Below are 20,360 nucleotides of genomic sequence, written 5' to 3' on the forward strand. Positions count from 1 at the left end.
GAGGAAAGTTGAAATAATTATAAAGCTCTTTAAAAAAAAAAAAAAAACTAAAGAAAAAATCCTTACCGTCAGAAATAAAAAAAAACAACCAGAAACCACAGATCTGTAGAGAGAACCCGCCAGAAGGGTGAAGTAGGTACAGAGGACGGATGGATGGATGGATGGATGGATTAATTTGGAGCTGAACGTGGCATCTATTATTCATATGGCTGAAACGAAATCTCTAACTTAAACTTCATCTGCAGCATGACTCTACCATCTATATACACACATAGACATCATGTCTTTTCTGTCATTGTCCGAAGTGTTTGGTTTCGTTCTGGTCCCTTTTGATTTTAACCGCTTCACTCCTAATGTTCTGTAGTACACAAATGTTCAAGTTGAGATTAAAACAGCTTTGATCCACTATGTACCTGCAATAGCAGCTAAGAAAGGATTATGTGTAATCGTATAATATATAATAGTATAGTCCAAGTGCCTAATGCACTGGTCAACTGTGTGGAGAACAGACATAAACCGTGGTTTGCTCCAGTAAACAACCGTGTGCTTGTGACGACAAGAAGACTCCACCAAACGACATGCAAACAGAAGTACAAGTCAAATGTATAATGTGTAACAGGACTTAGCTGAAGCCGACATCTAACAAGTTACCCAGTGAGCACGAAAGCAGTTTTGTTAAGTGGGTTGCCGGGCAATGTTTCCAGCCAATGCTACATCTGCTCAGGCTGCAGAGTAGGCAGCCTCGTCTGAGTCGGGATCCCTGACGCTGTCCTCGCTGAGAGGGGAGCGGCAGCTCAGGTCTGCAATCCCCGACTCCTGGTCACTGCCGTTGGACAGGATGGAGGCAGCTTTTAGACCCGGGTCCTGCGACAGGAAGATCAGGCTGGTGTCTGCTGCTTTGGGCGTGTGGGGGCTGTTGGCGATGAAGCCGCCGGTGTAGTCCTGAGGAGTGTTGGCTGAGTCCAGGTCGGGGTGGGGAGCCCACAGGGTGGGGGTCTGGTCAAAGGGGGTGGCCTTCCAGGTCACACTGCACTGCTCCTGCTCCAGCTCACTAATTTTCTGTTGATAACGTAAAACACAGTAATCCTCTACAGTCAGAAAACAGATCAGTGTACATACAGTACATATATGTATATATATATATATATATATATATATTAGGGCTGGGCAAGTTAACGCGTTATTATCGCGTTAACTCATTCATTTATTAACGCCGACATTTATTTTATCGCGCATTAACGCATGTTGCTCACATGCTTTTGTTTTGAAAAGTCTTTTGCCGGCTGCTGCAGAACCGGAAGAGAGTTGGCGGAAAAACATGCGGAAAAGCTAAAACAGACATGGAGAGCGGTAAAATTACGGAACAGTTACATGGACATTTTCATTTTAAAGTTCTCCCAGAGGGCGGATTCGACCCCTGTTAAGGAAATTTCAATAGTGATTTTTTTTTTTGTGCTTCACACTTTCTAACATGGACATTTGGTACTGAATATGGACTGGTAATGCTGCTCCCCGTTAAAAGTTTCTGCTGTTACCTCAGAAATTGCCTGTTTTAATGTCATGATTGTGGATCAGGATTTTGTTGGTAGACTTTTTTTATTTTTCATAAAAAAACAGGATGACATTAATTCCCTGGCAGTGGCAATACACTAAATATGTGTTACTGACAAGTGCTGATGTTTGCTGAGATGTTTGCACAACAAATGTTATGGCACTTTCGTTCATACTTTTATAAATAAAAGTGCACTTTACACTACTTTTGAATTTATTATTTGATTTTGCATATACAATGTGATTAATCGTGATTAATCAGGGAAATCATTAATCGCAATAAAACATTTTAATCGTTACCCAGCACTAATATATATATATATATATATATATATATATATATATATATATAAGCGGCGTTATACCTGCTTGTGTGAAGCCAGCAGCTCCTCCAGCTGCTGAGTCTCCTCTTGGATGGCCCTCAGGTAATCGTCCACAGATTGTCGAGGATGCATCCCGTGGTCGAACCGATTGTAAAGGCCTCTCCAAAATCTATGCAACAAAACAAAATGACAGCAAGTGATTCAGTTGAATTTTGTGCAGCAAGTTTCCTCCAGGTGCTGCAGCTGCGGTGAGACCTACTTGAAGCAGTAGGGGGCGGTAGACGGCCGGAGCAGCCCTTGAGTCTGGCTGTGGTCCGGTCTGTACAGGGGGTTGATGTAATCTGCACGGTTCATCCACAGATAACTCCACAGAGAGTGAGTCCTCTCACGCAGGCTGCATAAAAGGAAGTTCATTAAAAGCAAAAGTAGGAAGACAATATCAGTTGTATTTTTTATTTAAAAAAAAAAAACAATTTGTTGAACAAGCCCCAGAGCTTTTAGATGCTGCTGACTTTCGCCTCTGCAACTTCTCTCAGACCAGATGTTGCAGGATGTGCATGAAAGGAAAACAAACTGACGGTGGCTGCAGGTTTTTAATCTCACCCCAGTTCTGTCCTCTCACACTGGTTGTTGCCAATAAAGTTTCCGTACTGGCAGGAGTAGATGTGGCTGTGAATGGTGATGAGGAACCTCTCATTGTATTCAAAGGCACAGGGGAACTGCTCCATCAGCTGCCAGACACACTCCAGGAACTGATCGATGACGGGAGACACCTCTTTAGGGTCTCCCACCAAGTGGTTGCATCTAGACAAGAGATGCATGCAATCAAATAAAACCACTGCATCTGGCAGAAGGAGGCTGAGAAAGTAATTGTTCAGCGTCAAACCTGTGGGAGAACTTGTGTCCAAATGAGACCCAGTCTTTCTCAATGAGGACCTAAATGCAGAGGAAAATGTCCATTTAAACACAAAGACGCTTCTAAGTTGTCGTAATTTAGGGGCTGCGGACACTTACAATTAGAGAAACAAATAGCGCAAGTAAAGTTTGGCACCAACCCAAGCCAGAATAACTCAGCATGCAGCACTGGCTCATATAACATTTATAGTTAACCTCAGAGATTTAATCCTTCAGTATGAATGAAATAGAAAAGGAAATGGTTCAGTATATCTACCATGAGCCCTTTGAGCGTCCTGTAGTACGGATCCAGCACCACACAGGCCACTGAACACACCTGGGCAGTCCGGTCCCAACCGTCTGAGCAGTGAACCAGGACACTGGCCCCCTCTTCTGCTACAGCCTACACACACACACACACACACACACACACACGCACGCACGCACGCACACACACACACACGCACACACACACACACACACACACACATGAGCTGCGAGTGCACACTGCGCACACTGCACACGTGCACACTAAGATGTGCTGGTTTTAGTTTTCATTTCTGTCCTTGCAGAGAAGGAACAGTTTAACAATGTTTCTGAGTTATCAAACTGACACACTTCAATTTCCTATTTTTCCCCCCTTGTTTGCATATATATATTAATGGTTATTACCAAGTTTGGTCAAACCCAAAAGCCACATATAGATGCATTTTAATCATTTTGTATGTGTGAATGGGTGCGCGTGTGAGTGTTTCCTTCACCACAACTCTTGACAGTCTACAATATTTTATTGGTCCATCGAGAAAAAGAAAAAAATAGAAAAATAATGAAATAATTTCTGTGTGTGGGGTGGGGTGGGGTGGGGGGGGGGGGTGATATATATATATATATATATATATAAATTAATTATACATAATATACATACACATATCTTTAACTGCTCGTAAATGTGTAAATATACCAATATGAAGTCATATACATGCAGTCAGCTAGTACATAAACATATTAATTAAACACACTTCAATTTCCAATGAAGTCCCCGTCCCCTTTTTAAAAGATTTGACAGTATAAAACAATCTGACAATAAATTTAAATACATTTTTTTAGTTCTCTAACTTTTCACTGTTTCAATTTTGGACTTATAAAGTATTTATCATCACCACAATTTTAATAATTGTATTATTTTTACCCGGGGGAGTTCGATAGCACTTGAGTATGACCAGTGACTGACACTAGTTAGAAAAACTCCCTGGCTGCGTTCGGTTGCTTTTAGATAGAAGAGCATATGATGTAAACTATCACAGCTGGTAGAGATGAACCTGCACCCTGCAACAACTGCAACACCAATACACAATCCTCCTGATGCTAATCCAGATAGTAAGTTCATGTAAATTAGTATTTACTGTAGCATCTTGTGAATCCTTTTTATTGAAGCGGTGTGAATTCTTGCAAAGTGTTGTAGATGGTTGGTAAAATTAAGTCTTGAAGAACTTCACCTCGGAGAAAGTTGAATTCAGTCATGCCATCTAATGTGCACTAATGCTGCAAATACTGTCCCCTACCCCAATTATAATCATGACTGGCAGACATGAACTTTGATTGCAGAACTGTATTTTCCCAGACATTCCCTTCCCAGACTAACAACATCTGCATCACACATACAGTACACACACAGTGTGCCGCACACAAACATCTAAACTAATATCCAATCCCAAGCAAAGGCAGACAGTGGGGATTAGCCTCCAGACTGACCTTGGCGATGAAAATGCCTGCATCCAAAACGGCTTTGATGTGCTTCAGCCATCCTGAATTCTCCAGACCCTCCAGGAAGTCCGACATGGAGGGGGACCGCAGCTCACACACTGTAAGCACAACACAGCTGGCTCACTGGCAGGAAACATGCAGCATACCTGATCACTGGACTTCATTAAACATCGAGTCGCTCTCGCAGCGCTGACAGAATCAGCGCATGGTGTCGTGTTTTAGCTTTTCTAATGTAAAACACACATCGGCATAAAAAACCAGAGACAGGAACGTGATCATTGATGGACATTTGATGATGAAATCTTACTAGATGTTCTGATCTATTGGTGCCACAAGTAAGTTGGGTTCAGCTTAGGGCTGGGCGATATATCGAGATTTTAATATATATCGATATATTTTCAAACACGATATGGTACGAGACAATATCGTTTATATCGATTAAAAAAAAAAAAAAATTACATTTTTTTTTTTTAATGATTTTGATATGGCTTATTTTGTGACAAATTGACTTGAATGTTTTATTTGAGATTTGCACAAATGTTTTGTTATTTGCACAACTGTCAACCTCAGTGGAAAAGTCTGCCTGTTACTGTCTACATTGTATTAATTGCACAGTGTATTTTCATTTAATTGTTATGCAGGAAAGGGATATTTGTTTTATTTTATTCAAGAAGCATTTTTATTCTATATATGCAGGCAGTTTATTTTTATTTCATTTGTTTTATACATTTTGATATTGTGCAGATCTCTGTTAATAAAGGTACCTGTGTGATATTTGGCACGAGGCTTTGTATTGTAAAACTGACAGTTTTTTTAAGGGTTTGCCTCAGAAAAAAATGAAGCTAACAGAGATGCTATGCTATAATGCTTTGGGGGAAACCCCAATTAAGGCACAGAAAAAATATCGAGATATATCGAGTATCGCCATTCAGCTAGAAAATATCGAGATATGACTTTTGGTCCATATCGCCCAGCCCTAGTTCAGCTCCTGCGACACTGACCTTACTGTCCAGTTCAGTTTTGATAAATATTTGCCAGTCCTTTCACAGACACGAGCGACATCAGCATTTCCTCGTGACAGTTTATCACGCAAGCACCTCACAATCCACTTAAAGATAACTGAAGACGTTCGCTCCCTCTTGTCTGAGACACAGTCTTTTTGCTGACTCAGCCTCCCGTACGAGCGCTCTGCGGTCTCCAATAGGGGGGGCAGCAGGTGAACGGGTTCATTCGGGCCCTGGTTTTATAACATCTAGGTGAGCGGACCTCCATTAAGAAAAAAATGTTTGAGTTAATGCTCCCAGGCAGGGGGTCCTCCAAATCTTATTGAAGTGTGTAATTGGGTAGAAGGAGGCCAGCAGACTCTGCAGGGCCGGCGCTGTCTCCTAGCATTTAAAGACTTCCCCTGTGCTGCCAGGGGGCAAAGAGTTATCACAACTAAGAGCAGTTATAACTTTTTAGACTGGACATCGCATCATTCTCACGCCCTTTGTTTCTCTTTGGGGGATAATGTCAGGGACCGTCCACTCCAGGAAACCAAAATAGCTCTGAAATCAAATCCAGATGGATTCAAAGTCTTCCTAGGAGCACCCCTGCCCAATACTTAGAAATTCTCCTGTGGGCTCATTTGAGGTCTGATTGCAGCACGGTTCAGTCTGCATGACTGCGTATGAAAAACCACGGGGTAACGAGGGGTCCCGCTCTGCTTTAGTACAGTGCTGTAAAAAATAAAAGGCAGATTTAGAAAGGTGCTGCCAGAAACTGAACATCTTTTTCCACTAACACTGTTGGAGGGAAGCCATCCTGACGGTAATGAAAACGCTCCTGTAGATCGGGGACATGAATCATCTCAGAATGACAAAATAATCACCTTCCAGCATTTTTTGTTGGCTGTTTCTCATGACGTGGATGTTCTCAATGCCCATGAACTGGAATTTGATGTTGGAGTAGTTGTCTTCTTTTTCATAGCCTTTCCCAGCAGCTCGGTTTGCAATGGCATTCAACTAGAGAGATAGAAGCTCGGTTAATCCCTTTATTCTCAGACTTGGTTTGACATGAATGTCTTTGTACGGAAGAGTATTAGGGCCACTTAAAAAAAAATAAAAATAATTCTGAGAAAAAAGTCAGAATTCTGACTTTAATCTCAGAATTCTGAGAAAAAAGTCAGAATTCTGAGAAAAAAGTCAAAATTCTGAGAAAAAAGTCAGAATTCTGACTTTAATCTCAGAATTCTGAGAAAAAAGTCAGAATTCTGAGAAAAAAGTCAGAATTCTGATAAAAAAAGTCAGAATTCTGACTTTAATCTCAGAATTCTGAGAAAAAAGTCAGAATTCTGAGAAAAAAGTCAGAATTCTGAGATTAAAGTCAGAATTCTGACTTTTTTCTCAGAATTCTGAGAAAAAAGTCAGAATTCTGAGAAAAAAGTCAGAATTCTGACTTTAATCTCAGAATTCTGAGAAAAAAGTCAGAATTCTGAGAAAAAAGTCAGAATTCTGACTTTAATCTCAGAATTCTGACTTTAATCTCAGAATGCTGGGAAAAAAGTCAGAATTCTGACTTTTTTTTAAGTGGCCCTAATACTCTTCCGTATCTTTGGACACGGTGCAGCGTGCAGAGTTGTTTTTATAGTTTCTGCAGTGGGAACATGCAGCTGGAAAAACGCAGGCCAGCTGAACATACAGCACACAGCACCGTCCACCGTACAGGGCTCACCTTAGGCCTGGTGTCCACCACATACATGAAGTCACTACGGGGATTGGACCTCAAGATGGCCTCCAGCATCTGCTCGTCCTCCAGGCAGCGAGCGCTGAACCCTGACAGCGGCTGGCTGCTGCGGCAGATGGCAGCCTGGGAGGAGGACACAGGGACCCGAGCTTTAAACAGGATGTTTAATTTACGATGAAGAAAAAAGAAAATTCAATATGTGAGAATCAGGATAAACACAAATTCACAGCATTTTTCTTCTCCCTGCATGCTGAATTTAAACGAATCAACCACACAGCTCTCTCATCTCCATTTATGATCCACAGGGGAAAGAGGCCAGAGGACTTTTTACGATTCTCTCTTTTGGCACATGAACCAGAGTGGAGGTCTTTGAATTGGTGAATCTTGAAATGCAGGAGGATCCTCAACCCTGGGAAGATGACCTCATGCTCATCCAAACTCTCAAATTAAGACTGAAGATGCATTGTGCTCTAGCTGATTCTTGCTTCAGATACACGTCTTTCCTGAATTTGAAGAACTGAAGTCCAGACTGAGACAGGAATCGTTAATATTGTCATTTGATGATAAACTGACATCTGTGTTGCTTTATCTCTTCGCAAACAGTATTGTATGACTCAGCTGTGTCATAACAACGTAAACAAATAGTGTAGCAACAGTTAACCTATATTACTGATGGACATCTGCTTAACAAGCACTGAAGTGCAGCCTGTCTACTATATTAACCCTGTACGACCCAGAAGTGCTGACACCCCTGACAAATGCCACTCAAACAGGATGGAAAGAATGAAAAAAACTGCTTTTTCTTAACTTGAAAACATGTATTTGGACATCTGATGGATCTACCAACAATAATAATATAATTATATATGAGCTCTGTGACTTTACAAGGGGTGACATGGGTCTGAAAGCAGAGCACTGAGCAATCACAGAGCCAAATCAGAGAGGCATCTCCATCTTTATCTCCACCCAACTTCACATCCTGCTCCCTTGGATGTACTTTAGAAGTGGGCGATACTACACTGCAAAAAATCAAAATCTTTTTGTCTTATTTCTAGTTAAAATCACTGACTCTACACTCATCACTGGAAAAAACAACAATTTTCACCTGTTTCAAGTAGATTTTCAATTAAAATAAGTAGAAAAATCTGCCAGTGGAACAAGATTTTTTTGCTTGTAATAAGAAGATAAATCTTGTCCCACTTGCAGATTTTTCTACTTATTTCAAGTGAAAATTTACTTTAAACAGGTGAAAATTGTCAAATAACAAGTTCTTTTTCTGGTTATGACTCTTGTTTTAAGTGTAATGAGATTTTTTGACTAAAAATGAGACATTTTAACTAGAAATAAGACAAATATTCCTGGTAAGATTTTGAGTTTTTGCAGTGTATCGTTTAATGGGAGGTGAGGTGACTGACTCTGACTCCTAGAATCACCCTGTGAGCAGAGCAGTAAAGACATGGTTGAAGAGGAAGCTGTTGTACTATATCTCTGTGGTATTATTACCAAAGTATGTCGCAAACATGAGGACTTAAATTACATTTCTTGCTATTTTAGAAATATAAACCCAACAGCAAAAACTATGCAAAACAAGGGTAGGTCATTACTGAGATTGACATCTTTTATTTTTCAGATAATTCCACCATTATTTTTAATAATTCAATACTTCTAAGGATTTTTCTATCAAAGCATCGTGCAAATCTTGGAAAGTTGTTCTATTATTCTACAGAGACTGTTTTTAGACACTTTTTGCATTTAACATTTTTGCAAAAGAAAATAGATTTAAATTGTTCTTTTTTAGAAACTCCAAACCAATGTGGAGGTTGTGATGAGTGGCAGAGCCAGGTCACCTCCAACCAGAAGGTTGCTGGGTCGATGCTGAGTCCTGTCGTACGCCAAAGCGCCCCTGAACCCCACACTGCCACCGTTACTCCAGCTACTAACTGGTCACGAGCAACTGATCTCATAAAGACCTCAGAACCAGTTCTTTGTGACCACTGACCGTAAAAAAAAAACAGTTCACGGCCAGGAAATCTGGTGCGATGCCGGCACCAAAACCTTGCTGGGCTAGATGCCAGAAACAGCAACATCAGGGATGAGAGACCGCCATTGTTAAATTGTGTTGGTGTTGAGATGGCAAAGTAGTAAGAAAGGTTTATTTAAATATCACTTTTCACAAGTTAAAAACCACAAAGTGCTTCAGGAGCCACACATAAAAAGATAAGATAAACATAAAACAAGAAAAACATAAACACATGGAAAAACATTCAACACATAGTACTAAGGCTAATAAAGATCCTGTCTGAATAAGAGGGTCAACGTGGGTCTGTAGCTGATTTTTAAAAGACTCCATAGAGTGAAGGCAACGTAAAGAAGCAGGTAACACATTTCACAAACTGTGGGCCGCTGCTCTAAAAACAGTCACCTCTCGTCTTGAAATGAGCGGGTGGCACCACCAGCACCATAGTGTATAAAATAATTCATAATACTGCTCCTCCCCCATTGAAAAACTTTGTTAAACTCTGAACACACTGTCAGAGCCTCAAGGTCTGTCTCAAGTGAAGACTGTAACATCCCGAAGCAGCTCTACCATTGCACAATCTGCTTTCTCCTTTAAAGCCATCAAATCATGGAACAATCTTTCAACCTACCTGAAACTCTGCACAGATTTCAACGCTTTTTCTTCTGCAGTCAAAAAGTGGATTTTAAGGAATCAGACATGTCAACATTAATTTTATATCTAAGCTGTTTTACAATTGTTTTATTTCCCCCTGTTATGTAATATGTTTTGTACATGAGTGTGTGAGTGATGTGTTGATGTGTGGATGCGTGTATGTACATGTGTATATATGATTGATTTGTTTTGTATTTGACGCTCTTACCTTTTATTATTCATAAACCTGCCCATGGACTACGGATGGAAAGTAGCTAGTAAGCTAAATCCGATACAAAGCATCTTTTCTCATCTGAGACTAATGTCATTTTGTACATTGTCCCTGACACAAATAAACTTAATAAATAAAAATAAATAAGCAGCCTTTGACCAGATGAGGTCAGCCTGGGAGAAGTGCTCTGAGATGTCTGCAGGTGTCATTGTAGGAGATTTTTGCTGTGGTTCTGATCAGTGAGATCGTGCTCACCTTCTGATTGCTATTCCACCTGTGTGTGCTTTTTAAGTTATTTTAGTCACTGATTTTTTTTCCGTCTTTGTGAGGACCTCCATATCCGATGTTTTCAGTTCCTCTGACAACTTTTCCATGTGGATCCAGATTTACAAAGCTTAATGGCAAAGGCAAAGGCAAAGGCAAAGGCAGAAGTCCCTGCATTTTCACATTGCACTTTTAGTCAAACATAAATATGTGACTGCTTGTGGAGGACGTTTGTCACCAACCAAAAGGTCTCATAAGTCACTTCTGCTGCAGAAAAATGTCCAAGCAAAGCACAAAAAATATTTATCCATCCATACATAATCTCTTATCTCAATTATGTGTGATAAAAAAATTGTGGTATTCCTGTTCTGGGAAACTGAGAGATTTATTGTCTGATTGTCACAACTTGTGCTGACAGACTGAGGCCCCACAGAAGAGACTAATATGGGTTGGTGGAGCCCAGGAAATAGAAAGAAACTATTACAAAGAAAAAAGTATGCAGTTTGACTCACATGGTTTTCTTTGGAGTAGTATGACAGAGCAGGAAACCGGCCTCTGCTTCTGAACTTGGAGCTGCCCGCCACCACGGGAGGGGTTGCAGACTCGGGTACAAACAGGTCGGCCGGGTAGGTGTTGCTCACCTTTCAGATTGACACAGCAAGACTCTGAGCAACTTTGATGTCTATATTAGTTAAAAACTGCTCTGACGAAGTCAGCTCACTGACCTTGTAGTGCCGGTTGACCAGGGAGAGTTTCCACTGAGCGTTCGGGAGTCCCATGCGGCTGTAATCAGCCCTGACGTCCAAGAAGGCCCACTCCTGCTGCCTCTCCTCCTCATCCACATTAGGCTTGAAGGAGAAGCAGTAAAGCTCCTCGTAACTCTCTGCAATGCACAACACTCACTTCAGTTTGACCAGAAAACCTTTAATTCATGTCTCTTTGAGGGGCCAATGGCAAGATAGAGGCAAGATTTGTATTACTGCTACTGCCATCAGGACGCAGGTTTAAAGTCCCCCAGAATTAGGACCACACGCTACAGAAACAGCTCCGTCCTTGATGCTGTCTCTCTTTTAAACAAATCTTAACATTTTTTATTTATTACTGAGGTCTATCCTGCTTGTAACTTACATGTATTTATTTCTATTTATTAGAAACCCTGACCCTTTCTTTATTCATTCATTGTTCTTTGCCTTGTGGGCGACATCTACTTTTATCCTGTCAGTGAGCATTGTGAATACCTGCCAGGTCTGTCTTGTGCTGTTGCAAACCTGTTCATTGTTTTTACTGTTTTTGTCTGGTGTCAAATTAAGGACAGTAGAGGTTGTGTGTGAGATGCCTTTTACTGCAAAACAAATCTACCTACAGGTATTAAATAAAGTTAACTTGAACTTGTACTGTGAAGATCTAAGAATAGGCCACTAGGCCTGTGTTGAAAAAATTGATTTTCCAATTCTAAATCGATTCTCATATTAATTTCTAAAAATCGATTTGTGTGTCTAAAGATCGATTTTTTTTTTTTTCAATCATTAAAACTTTTGGTGTTTTTTTGTTTTTGCCCTAAAAAGGAATTTCTTGTTGGACACAAGAATAACTAGTGCCATGTTTTTGCTTTTAAATATGTTTAACGGTATGAAAACATTAAAGTTCTCAGTTATAATTGCATAAATTGTCTATATTTCATTAGTTTATATACTGTTTTGGGGTTACATTTGCATAAAATGCTCAAAACCAAATTCTCAAAAATTAAAAACCAAAAAAGAACGAAAATGGAAAAAATAAAAACGGAATGTGGGGAAAAAATAAAACCAATTTCATAGGTCCACTGCTGCCCTGGATCTCTTTGGTAATTCTGACCCACACGATGTTTCTGAAAGCAGTTATATCAGCATTCTGGGAGCTGATTGGTCCTTACAGCATCATCAGCTGCCAATACTTGCTATTTAATCCCAATATAATACTAGTATTAATATGTTTCATAACTACACAGTCATATAATTCATGCAACAGCTCAAAAAACAGTTTTAATAACACTAACCCAAATCAATATCGGAATTGAATCCAATCTTGATAATCGATTCTGAATCTTAAGAATCGGAATCGAATCGATTCTTGACATTTGAATCGATCCCCAGCCCTATAGGTTACATAGATTATTCTTTTGTGCAACAAAGTGACAAGCCCAGCCATTGCAGACTCCGTGCCACGGCTCACCTGGCTGTGAGAGACGCTGCAGAGACAGGTGAACATCGTGGCAGTCCGACTCTCTGGGAACACTGAAATGCAGAACCTGGAAGTTTTTACAGCGGATGAGAAGAGGGCATCCCGTGGCTGTGGCTGTCTGTTTCTCCACACTGCACACCAAGCTGTGAAGCACCTGAGGGAAGAAGCAGCTCTCACACACCTTGCAGCTCTATGCACTGATCTCATTATTGGTGCAAAATTCAATTTGAATTTTGTCCCCTTGGTTCAATGGACTGATGCCTACCCATGTTTCCTTGCGCTCCTGAGCCTCGTTTTCCACAAAGATGCTGTGTGTGGCTGTCAGGTACAGGGTGCCCACCCTGGTCCTCTTGGGGGAGACTCTGTCCAGCAGCCTGACATTCTCCACCTGGATGGGGAGAGGGAGAGCTGCATGAACCGGCCTCTCCGTCACATGCACAAACACACCGGTACACCTGCACACTGCACTGGCACCAACACCCAGCGGGGTTTCAACTACGTGGCAGATATAAATGGATCACATCCCTCGATCATGTCTGTTTTTGTACGTGGGCACCAGGTTTTTCCTGTTAAGTTTCCCTGAAGGCGGAAATAAAAGCTATTCACTGCAGTCAGATCCTCAGTTACCTTTGGTAGAAGGATATGCTCCATCAGCAGCTGATTTACCCGCAGTACGACATGTGTACAACAGTATTATGATGTATTGTGGCCTAAAGCTGTTCGTCAATCGCCCCCATAGACTGTAAATATTATTATTATAATAAAAGTCGCTCTCACACAAAAACAAAACCAGCCATCGCTTTTTTACTGAGCTGTCCTCAGCCGTGCTGCTCCGCGCGGTCCTAAAGCCCGACAAGTACCACGACACATGCACTTCACTTGGATTTCAATTTAAAGGGGACCTATTATGGCATCTAATACCTATTTTAAACAGGCATTGAATGTGTTAAAAACAAACTTTTGATTGTTTTTGCCAAATAAATGAGAAATTCAGCCTCTGAGCCATGTCTTTATCTTCCCAGTCTCTAACCTCATTATCTATGTGGGATTCTGAGTGGGCTGGCGGCTATTATAATGAACCACTGTGCTGATTGGCTGCCTGAATGACGCGATACACCGCTACCAAAAAATGGCGGAAGCTCCGGCCGGCGGAGTTAGTTTTGGGCGTGGTTTCATGCATCGGAGGCCAACCGATGTAAATCTCATTTTGGTTACGTAACAAAAGGGAGCAGAATCTGAACGGCTCGTAGAAGCCACATGACACTGGATGGGTCATCCAGGCGGCTGTACAGACACTGCAGAATTTGGTTGCTTTCCTCCTTCTCTGAGTTGGCAGGCTGAGGGGAGACCACTTTATATATGTTAAAGCAAGAGAAAACGTGTTTTTCATAATAGGGTTATTTCCTTGTTCTTCTTTATTTTATTTTATTTGAAGTGGGGTTGAGTGGCACACATGTGAATATTTAATGTCAAATTGTTCTGATTTGGAAAATAAGGAGGGAATTGTGGAGGAGACTTCGACAAACAGCTACTTAAGGGTCTTGATGATGAATAGATGAGTGAACTTTCGCCGCCTAAAATAACTCAAAGCTCAGAAACGTAATAGTGGATTGAAGGAATTGACGCATTTATACCACACAATTATTTACTTTGTTATTACTGTACATTGTCTTCCGTGTAGGGTTTCATCAAAACAGTCCTGTACCTTTCTGATGGCAAAGTTCAGCAGGGTAAAAACTCACAATATATTTTTCATTCAAATTGCTATGAAATTATGTGGTCTGAGGGTTCTTTCCTTTTTAGATGTTGAGAATTTGCTGCTGTATGATCCTTGTTTAATAGCTGTTAGTTTACTTTCCAATTTGAATTTGACCCTGATTCTCCAAACTGAGACAGCAGTAATAACTGCTAATAACTAACTACTCTTAAGAAATACAACCCCGCAATATTTATCCATCAATCTATTCATCCATCCATCTTCCATCATACACATTTGTGTGACGGGGCCTGCTGGAGCATATCTTAGTTATTTTGGGGTAAAAGGTGCAGGTACCTGCTGGACAGGTTGCCAATCAGTCACAGGGCCACACATGAGCAAACCGCCACACGCGCTCTCAGTTCCCCAAACATGCATGTTTTTGGACTGTGAGAGGAAGCTGCAGTATCGAGAGAAAACCCACATGGAGAACATGCAGGGTTTGCAACCGTCTAGCTGTGAGGCAACACTGCTAACCACAAAACCACAGCAGTGCCCTGAGAGCATTTCAGGAAAGCCTGCTACAGTTCATATTGCTCTCTCTTAATGCCCCGCCCCTTCTTAAGATAATATGAGCATAATGACGGAGAACTTTAAATGTGATGAACAGAACGTGGTTAAAAAAATGCCTTTATTCTGGACAACTCCCCCATTTGCTCGGCTATCACTGGAGGATAAATAAACCAACATGTTAACAGTATTTCATGGGAAATATTCCATAGACTGAAGCCACATTTTTGTGAAGACTTTGTTTTGATCATTGTTGAAAAAACAGAAAGTATTTTTCTCAGTAACAGAAAAATAAACTGCAGATTCTTCATCCTGCAAATTTATATCAGTAATTACATTATCACTCAGTGAACTCCAGCTATATAGTCTAGTTATAGCTTAAAGTAAACAAAACAACACAAACAAACCCAGAAATGGTTCCCTGTTGCAGTGGCACGGTTGAATTTACAAACATTTATCTAAACGCTGCTGCAAGTTTTGTCAGCTCTGTTGAGAAGTAAATTAATGTTCAGTTTCTTTTTCAGTTTAGTGAAATGCAGCGATTAAAGATACTTACACTGAAATTGTGAACTAATATATATTTGATTTAAAGATAAAAGCAGTACATTTGTACAGACAGAACAATGGATTTTTTCCACAGCAGCCATTCTGTCATATACAATGTATTTATGACCTTCAGCCGTGCATGCTGTGTCGTAATGATAGTTTGCAGACACACTAAAGGGAACTGGGGCATCATTAATGCGTGCAAAATGTTACGTATGAAAGAAATCTATATGATCCTGAGTGCACAAAGGGATTCTAGCCATCAAATTAAAGAGTGACTGATGCTCAAGATATCATGTGGGTCCAGAAAGCACACCTGACTGTGGATCCTGACCCAGTAAACCTGTTCCTGGAGTTTCATGAGGAATTTGATTCACTGCATTCTGGCTGCTGTTTCCTGCAGCAAACATTGTGACATGTCAGAGCAGCAAAAACGTCAGCAAAAAGGTGGCGTCATTAAGGGTTAAAAACAAATGCATTCCACTAAACTGGCCCGGCGTGGGGCGGCACATTTTCAAACTCATTATAGGCCATCCCTCAAGTAAACCAGGAAAAAAGGGCAATACTTTTTCACTTTGGCTAAATTCCTGGAGGCTCGTAGGATCATTATAATCTGGTTTAATCACATACAGATTTAGCAATTGATTCAAGATAACCACAAATTACTAAATGTGGTTGGCTTTTATATACTTCATGTATGCTTAAATGGTCTGTTCTATTTATTTGTTTCTGACTTAAAGAAATCAAGTTTCTTTATAACTAATGTATACTAGCTCTTAAGCCACATCACAATGAAACAGATGCAAGTGTAGGAGTAGCAGTGCTTTAATATTTAATTGTTGTAGTTTCTTTAGGATTTTTTGGTTAACTTATTATTTGTAGTAATAAAAAAAACCCTGCAGGACAGCACCGTTTAATCCTGCAGATTTTTGACACTTGATGGGTCTCCTGTGGTTTAAAAACTGATGCATATGCATTTAGTTTACGTGCATTTAGTTTATGCGCATTTAGTTTACTATGCAAACTTTTTTAGTTGAGCAACTTCACAGTCATCAGACACAGACATCTTCACAGTTTTGGCAAGCAACATCAGCTTTTCTATTTATCTGTACTATACAAGTTTCTCATCTGCACGACCTTGGAGACTGCTGCGTGGGAAGCCATATGGTGCAGGACGGTAGCCAAAAAAAAGAAAAGAAAAGAAAAAAAATTAAAGTAGTTAGTTAAACTAAGCAGAAGTGAATTGCAACCCACTGACTCCAGGCAATGCTTCGGCACATCCTCTCTCACTGCAGCGCATTCATGCCTGCTGAACGCAAGAAACCTCTATTGCGCAATGATGTTAAAAAAATAAAGGTCCTGTTGTATCATGTGGAGCACATAGCTCACCCTTACATCAACAATCGCAGTATGTACATGTAATTACACAATCCAGTTTTGATAAGTAACCTCGTTTGTTTATGATCTGTTTTATCACGTCTAGTAAAGGTTATTGCTAAGAATATGCAAAGGTTGGAGAGCAAATGTTTATTTTTGGGTTGTAAACCAGTGAAATCCCCAGTGAATATCATCCGCTTTTACAGTAACGCTTGTTAGTGTGGAATTAATTTTCAGAGGTCAGCTTGTCCTGAGGGACTCGGGAATGAGTCAACCCGAGGCCAGAAGATACTTGAAAATGACAAGTTTTAAAGGAATCAGTTGCTGTTCCCAAACGTGTTTGAAGGGATAATTCATCTCATTCTATGTACTTTAAATTGTCTGGAGATTTAAGTTGTTGAACCACAACCCTTACCCTAAATGTCCAAGGGACAAAAAGTGGTTGCACTTTATTTAAATGTGACTACAAACTGCTGTTATTTAACTTTTTTTTTTTTTTTACTCAGAGCTCAACCCACTACACAAACATGTTCTGGTCGTGCACTGAATGGCCCGTTTATAGAAACAAAATCACTTAAAACAAAGCCTGTAGTGATTGTCATAGGTCTGCAAAGTTAACAAAAAAATCCAGACTGTTATTGAGATGCAATATGAAGAGGCTTTGAGCCTGTACGCTAGATTAAGCATCTAAACCAGGAGTAAGTCTGGTTTCCTAAACAAACTTCCATCATGCAGCCAAATGAGAAAGCAAATGCACCCCTTTTCATTTTTAAGGTTTTACAAATGAGGACATAATAACAAATCATCATGTCTTTACTAATTATGAATATTAACTAGTCATTCATGTGATGACTAGACATTACACACTCATTATTCATTAAAGAAAAAAAACAACAGACCAAAATACAGAAACTAAGTACACTCCAGGATTCAGAACTTTAGCAGTTTGTTGCAGGGCCACATATATAGATGGACAACAATATAAGATTCAGAAGTACTACTAGGAGACAACCGAACATACATATTTTTGGATTGTGGGAGGAAGTCGGAGAAAACCCAGGAAAACAAGCACACGCCACACTGCGCGGCCCGGGAGTCGAGGCAGGAGCCTTGTTGCTGTGAGGCAACAGTGATAACCACTAAGACACCACCCTATGTCCAACTTTACAGCAGAAATAGACATATTTACAGCCTGGTTCAAGGGAACATTTCTGTCTCTATTGTTTCATTTGACATCAATGACAAAGCTGAAGAGGGGGTGCATTTTTCTGTACCATGTTAGGTGAATTTATAAAAAGCAATACATTTATTTCTAAAATGAGGTCTAGCCTGTTGAGTAACGGTTAGAGAAACGAGATATGCCACCTCAAACGTCTGCAGGCAGTTCTGCAGCTCCAGCGTGGATCAGCTGAAGGAGCTGGTAGCCAGAGCTAACTTTGATTGACATACTCAGTGGTGGACAGTAACGGAGTAAATTTACTTGAGTACTGTACTTAAGTACATATCCAGAGGATTTGTACTTTACTTGAGTATTAGATTTCTTTGGTACTTATTACTCTTACTTGAATACATTTCCAAGACAAATATTTTTACTTTTACTCGAGTAAATTTCTAGGAAGGCTGAAAAGTACTCGTTACTTTCAGGTCTGCTCTTTTTTCTTCTTCCCTAAAATCCTATTGGACACAAGCTGTTTTTGTCAAAGGAGGAGACCTATCACAGTGCACGCTCTCCACTGGGATGTACGTAAAGCGGAAATACGTCAAGCCTGCTCAAAACGATACCGCCAAAGTAGCCTGCGTTTGTCAAGACAGAGCCGCAACAAGTCAAGACAGAGCTGCAACAACGGCTACGCCTGCGTCAGGAGAAGAAAGACAATCCGCTGAGTCGTCTGAGTCTGATAATGAGCCGGACTCGGAGCAGGGACTTTCACAAAATCCTTGGCCGTATCTTCACTCAATGTTTGAGTTCGACAGAGTAAAAAACGACTACACAGAAAAACCACAGACATTTATTTTCAAATGTTTATTGTGTCTGCAGAAGCAGAACTACCTCTCTGCTTTCAACAACTCAACATCAAATTCTCAGAAACAAGAGTTAAAAGATCCTTAAATTAATTTAGAAAAAATATAGTAATTTACTCATGTGGAAAATAAGAAATTTACTCTTACTCTTACTTTTACTTAAAGTAAATTTAAAAGCATTTACTTTTGGATACTTAAGTACCTTTAAAAGCAAGTACTTTTCTACTCTTACGCGAGTAATATTTTGACTGAGCTACTTTTACTTGTAACGGAGTAAATTTTGACCAGTAGTATTTGTACTCTTTCTCAAATACTGGGGTCGAGTACTCTGTCCACCTCTGGACATACTGTAGTTATGTTCTCGTTGGTTTCCGGGGCAACGTGGCATCCTGCAGTACTCGGAGACAGAGGCTTCAAGACTGCTCTTCAGATAACCTATAGATCACTTACCATTCTTGTCTACACTCTCTGCTCCAAACCAGCAATGTGCTAAAACATCCCAGTAAAATATGTTATATAACGTTGTTTCTCAGGTATTGTTTTTGTTAATTGCTAGGACCCACTATGATCAGATGACTTTTATTATGTTTACACACACACACACACAAGGATTAAAAAGGAGCATTAAACTGTTTCATTTCTCTCATGGGTCAAAAGGTTTTCCCTTCCACTGTACAGTATGTCACCGTTTCCAGTTAACTTTTGCTTGTATTTTATTCAACTTAGGACTTCAGCGTTTTCTTGGTTCTGACACTGCACAGGTTTGAAATCTGGACGCCACTCTCGCTGTTCTTCATCTTATCAGTTATTGTTCACTCTAACATTTCCTGGTGACAACAGTGTTAACTGGAGCAAGCAGGCTCGCTGTCTGCAAGGCAAACACCACTCAATCTGTTGACCATGTCCACGTTTTCGAGGCTAGGTCACTCAGCCATTGGAGGCCAAATGCATTCAATTGGCTTCACACTATTAGCGCATGTCAACAATGAAATACTGTGAGCTAGTTGACTCCTGTCCATCCTTTCCATGGTTACAGTGTGGACTGTAACCGGTGCAGGCTGTGGAGAATGCCCATTCAAATAAGTAGGCAATTCACTCCCAGTATTACGCCAGACTGAAGTTTAATCTCAAAAAAGTACCAGTAACAGAGATTCAATCGTGAAAATGCTTTTAATTACAATGAATACAACTGGAAAGGGACAACGTAAAACATGGCTTGATCCTTGAAGTAACTTAGCTGGAGGGATCATTTAGGTGCGTTGCCTGTGTGTCCTCCAGCGAGGGGAAGCTTCTGGGTTCCCATCAGCATGCAGGTCAGATAATCGGCAGCCAAGGGTTGGTGGGCAATCATCCATGATATTTGGCTGCTTGGCTGGATGGACAGACTCAGAGAGAGCTGGCTGTCGTCACGCTGGTGAGTCTCTGGTCAGTCGGGTGGATGGCGTTTCCAGAGGACAGCTGCCACATTCCCACTGAGGTCTTGGGCTGGTTTGAGCGGGTCTTGGCAAAAGTAATCTCCCCTGCAAA

The 20,360-nt window shown here is 40.5% G+C and overlaps 1 protein-coding gene across 1 annotated transcript; it reads right to left on the minus strand.

The window, feature by feature from the left end:
* Positions 1–13,282, minus strand: mtmr7a (myotubularin related protein 7a). Its single transcript, XM_061725735.1, has 14 exons — positions 13,250–13,282; positions 12,888–13,010; positions 12,614–12,776; positions 11,128–11,285; positions 10,915–11,043; positions 7,245–7,379; positions 6,403–6,535; positions 4,521–4,630; positions 3,046–3,171; positions 2,761–2,810; positions 2,478–2,678; positions 2,134–2,268; positions 1,917–2,043; positions 1–1,059 (listed from the first exon to the last, which is right to left on the minus strand). The coding sequence occupies exons 1-14, from the start codon at positions 13,271–13,273 to the stop codon at positions 721–723; spliced, it is 1,953 nt and encodes a 650-aa protein (XP_061581719.1). The 5' UTR covers positions 13,274–13,282; the 3' UTR covers positions 1–720.
* Positions 13,283–20,360: the final 7,078 nt, after the last annotated feature.

This window comes from Cololabis saira, chromosome 7 (assembly GCF_033807715.1).
Source record: "Cololabis saira isolate AMF1-May2022 chromosome 7, fColSai1.1, whole genome shotgun sequence".
Taxonomy (NCBI): domain Eukaryota; kingdom Metazoa; phylum Chordata; class Actinopteri; order Beloniformes; family Belonidae; genus Cololabis; species Cololabis saira.